The sequence below is a fragment of the Sciurus carolinensis genome, chromosome 16 (assembly GCF_902686445.1).
Source record: "Sciurus carolinensis chromosome 16, mSciCar1.2, whole genome shotgun sequence".
Classification (NCBI taxonomy): Eukaryota; Metazoa; Chordata; class Mammalia; order Rodentia; family Sciuridae; genus Sciurus; species Sciurus carolinensis.
This window is the reverse complement of record NC_062228.1, coordinates 28708028-28711617: the sequence shown is the minus strand read 5'-3', so window position 1 is coordinate 28711617 and position 3590 is coordinate 28708028. Positions and strand designations below refer to the sequence as shown.

The following is a 3590-nucleotide window of genomic DNA, read 5'->3' as shown; positions in this document are numbered from 1 at the left end:
GGTCCATCCCTAGTTGGCTGGACTTCCTTACCCGTTTCCTTCCTTCTGTCTTTTTCCGGGCGAATCCATAGGTCCTCCACGTCTCACGTTCTTCCGCCCTGGATAAGTCCTATCTCTGAAGGACAAGGTGACTGGGTAGAAATTTTCAGGTCTTATTCTTTTCTTACCAGAACATCCTAAAGATTGCTCCATTGTCTTATGAGCTACAAATTGCTGTGGACAAATTTGAGGACAGCCTCAGTTTTTCTCCTTGTACTTGAGTTTATTCCCCCAACATACAACACAAACACCACATGACCATGTGATCTTTTTCTTTCTTTCTTTTTTTTTTTTTTTTTTTGGTACCTGGGATTAAACCCAGGAGCTCTTAACCACGGAGCCACATCCCCATACCATTTTACATTTTATTTAGCGACAGGGTCTAGCTGAGTTGCTTAGGGCCTCGCTAAATTGCTGAGACTGGCCTTGAATCTGCAATCCTCCTGCCTCAGCCTCCTGAGCTGCTGGGATTACAGGCATGCGCCACCTCACTAAGCTGTTTTTCCTTTTATAAAGATCTTCAGCAAGATAGTCCTTAAAAATACATAATTTTTCCTGCACCCATTCAACATAGAGTTCAAGACTTTGTCTCACCAGCGTTTCCTTGACGCCTTCTGAGTGTTTATCTCTGTTCTCTGTTCTGTTCTTCTCTCAGGTTCCCCCTGGGTGGGTGCGTGTGGCGCCCTCTGTCTTCCACGTCTGTCGTCTTCTCTCGTCGTTGGAGTTCTATTCTGTATTCTCTTCCTCTTCACTTCCGAGGTCTTCTCTAATCTCCTGGCCACAACCCTGTGGATTCTGTGAGGTTCCTGCCGCTTCCATGGTGGCACCTGACTCTGAAGACTCCCCTTGCCCGTCTTCGCTCTCCTGGCTTTGCTTACTTGGTTTCCATCAGCTCTCTGAGTTTCTGTCTGCCTGTCTGTTTTGACGGCCATGTTGTCCAGCCTGTCTCTGGATGGACCCTGGTCGGGCTCCTCCTGGTTGCCGTGGTGGGTGCTGGTGGGCTGCTTTTGCTGCTGTCCCCTTCCACCTTGATTTCCCCAGAGTGAACGCAGGGCCCACGACGGTCCCTCTGACTCTTCCTTCTTGGACGCAGAAGGTTTTGGGCTGGGACTGTGAGGGAGGCCCGGGCAGGGGCCTCGGTTTTTAGAGCTGGGGTCTCAGGCCCTTGCCCACTCCCTCTGTTGGCTGTGCTCAGCGCGGGGCCCTCAGCTCTCCAGCTGGGAAGCCCGGGTCCCTGGTTCCCAGGTCCTCTGCACTGGGCTCGGGGTCACCACTGGCTCCCCTTCACCTCACAGCTCCTCCCGGACAGAACCCCACCTCCCCCACGCTGTCCCCGCCTCTGTCTTCTGCCGCTTCTCTCCACGCCACCCTCGCTTCCCACCTCTGGAACCAGGGCAGCAGCCTCGCGGGAAGGGAGGCTCACTTTTTAAGAAAAGAGGTCCCGCCTGGGGTCCCAGGAGGGCCGTGCCCACCGTCCAGGGCTCCGTCCCACGCGTGAGAAAGAAGGGCGAGTTCAAGTTTATCACTGCCCTTCCGAGTCTGTGATCGGCTTCCACGGATTTTTAAGGGCGAAGAGGAGAGAAAAGTGACTTTATTATTTTAAACTAGAAGTCTGTGGTAATTTGAAATATCATCACTATTCTGATAGCATTTGACAATGGTGATAAAATAATTATGTTCACTCTTCAAAGCTTGTAAAATGGGGGGAAAACGTGAAAGAAGAAATCTGCACTCTCATTATCCAGAGAAACTTGTGATCATATCTGGGACGTTTCTCCCCGCGCTAGACAGGGTCTGGGAGGGAGCCACCCTGTTGCTCAAGATGGTCCCCCGTGGCCTGAAAGAGGTGCGTGCTGTTGTTCCTCCTGGGTAGCAAATAAGGGTGATTCAGAATAAGGGAAAGAAGACCTCGCCAGCCACTACGCCAGTCCCTCCTCGGACACCAGGTACGTCAGGATCCCACGACGTAGACCCAGGATTGTCGTTCCGGGGTCACAGCTAAGGCTCAACAGAGAAGTGACAAGCACAGCCAGGCAGTGGCAACACAGGGCCTCGGACACCACCTTCCTGATCATCCCCGTGTCCTGCCTACAACGCCCTTGACGTACCTCTTGTCCACAGTAGGCGCTTCCGCATGATTCGCTGAGCTTCACCAAAAAGTCAAGTTCTTCTCCGAGTGTAAGAGTTCGGGGTGGGACTTCAGCAGCTCGACACCATGACCGAGGCTGCTGAATGAAGGCAAGGCCATAGAAAGGGACCAGGGTCGGTGAGGCTGTGGGGACCCTGGAACGCTTGTGCGTGGTGGGAACAGAGAGCCATGTAACTGCTGTGGAAAACAATCTGGTGGCCGGTCCTCAAAAAACTAAACAGCATGGCCACAGGGTCCGGCCGTTCCGCTCCTGGGGAGATGCGGAAGAACAGCAGGGTCTTGGAAGGACCGTCTGTAGACCCGTGTTGACGGTGTCATTCTTCATGGGAGCCCGAAGGCAAAAGCACCCCAAGTGTCCATCAGAGGATGAAAGGCTAACAAAAGCTGGGGTGCACGCCGTGGGATATGGTCAGACTTAACGAGGAAAGGGGGCTCACCCTGGCTCCCAGGTGCACGGCCCTCAGGGGCGTTGTGGTAGGGAAGTAAGCTGGCCACGAGGAGAGGCCAGCCTCCGTGAGGCACGTAGGCAAGTCAGACGTGTGGGCCGAAAGCAGCGTGGTGGGCACGGGCTGAGGGTGAGATGGAAGGGGGACTTAGGGCTTAAAGGGGACAGCGTCCAGGGCTGCAGGGCGATGGCATGGCACGACAGGTGGATGTGCTTAACGCTGCTGAACCGTACAGTCTCTTACCGTGAAGACGGTACTTTGACGCCATGACTATTTTGCCACATTTTGAACTCCTTGTTCAAAACAAGAAAAACTAGATCAATGATTGGAGAGAAAGGTGAGGTCAAGGGAAAGACATGGACAGAACCGACCCCAAGGATGGCTTGGGACCCTCCAAGGATTTGGCCCCTGAATGGCAGAATAAAAGGGTCTCACCCCTCCCTGCTCTCTTGGGGGTTCTCAGCATAGCTGCAGAGTCCAGATGAATGACCCCAGAGTCCTCAGGAGATGAAACCAGGCAGAACATGATCATGGCACCTCGAGGCAAGGGATTGAGAGGGGTAGGCAGTTAGTTTCCCAGGAACAAAGGACCCAGTGGCTGGAGCTGAGAGTGGAAAGCCTGGGAGAAAGAGGAGGGACAATTCCAACCCATGTCCTTTGGCATCATTTTCCAAAGGGCTCACTAGGTGCTCTGTGGTCCATTATATACGTTGCGGGACCCTGGGCAGGGACCGGTGTTGCTTTCTGCCATACTCACACGATGCTGGGAGAAGCCCTATGTGGATCTGCTTAGGGTACTGGAAAACCTTCCCTGAAGAGATGATGCTTGAGCCCACACCTGAAAGATGAGGAGAAAAGGAAACAGATATCTGGCAGCAGGCCAAGCGTGTGCAAAGGCCCTGTGGCAGGATGGAACTCACAAAAACATGGAAATAAAAACCAAGTGCAGGACAACT

The 3590-nt window shown here is 53.3% G+C and overlaps 1 protein-coding gene across 1 annotated transcript; it reads right to left on the bottom strand.

Moving 5' to 3' along the window:
* Positions 1–500: 500 nt before the first annotated feature.
* Positions 501–2513, bottom strand: LOC124966053 (uncharacterized). The gene is made up of 4 exons (XM_047527158.1): positions 2429–2513; positions 2148–2311; positions 1463–1578; positions 501–1149 (listed from the first exon to the last, which is right to left on the bottom strand). The coding sequence occupies exons 1-4, from the start codon at positions 2511–2513 to the stop codon at positions 630–632; spliced, it is 885 nt and encodes a 294-aa protein (XP_047383114.1). The 3' UTR covers positions 501–629.
* Positions 2514–3590: the final 1077 nt, after the last annotated feature.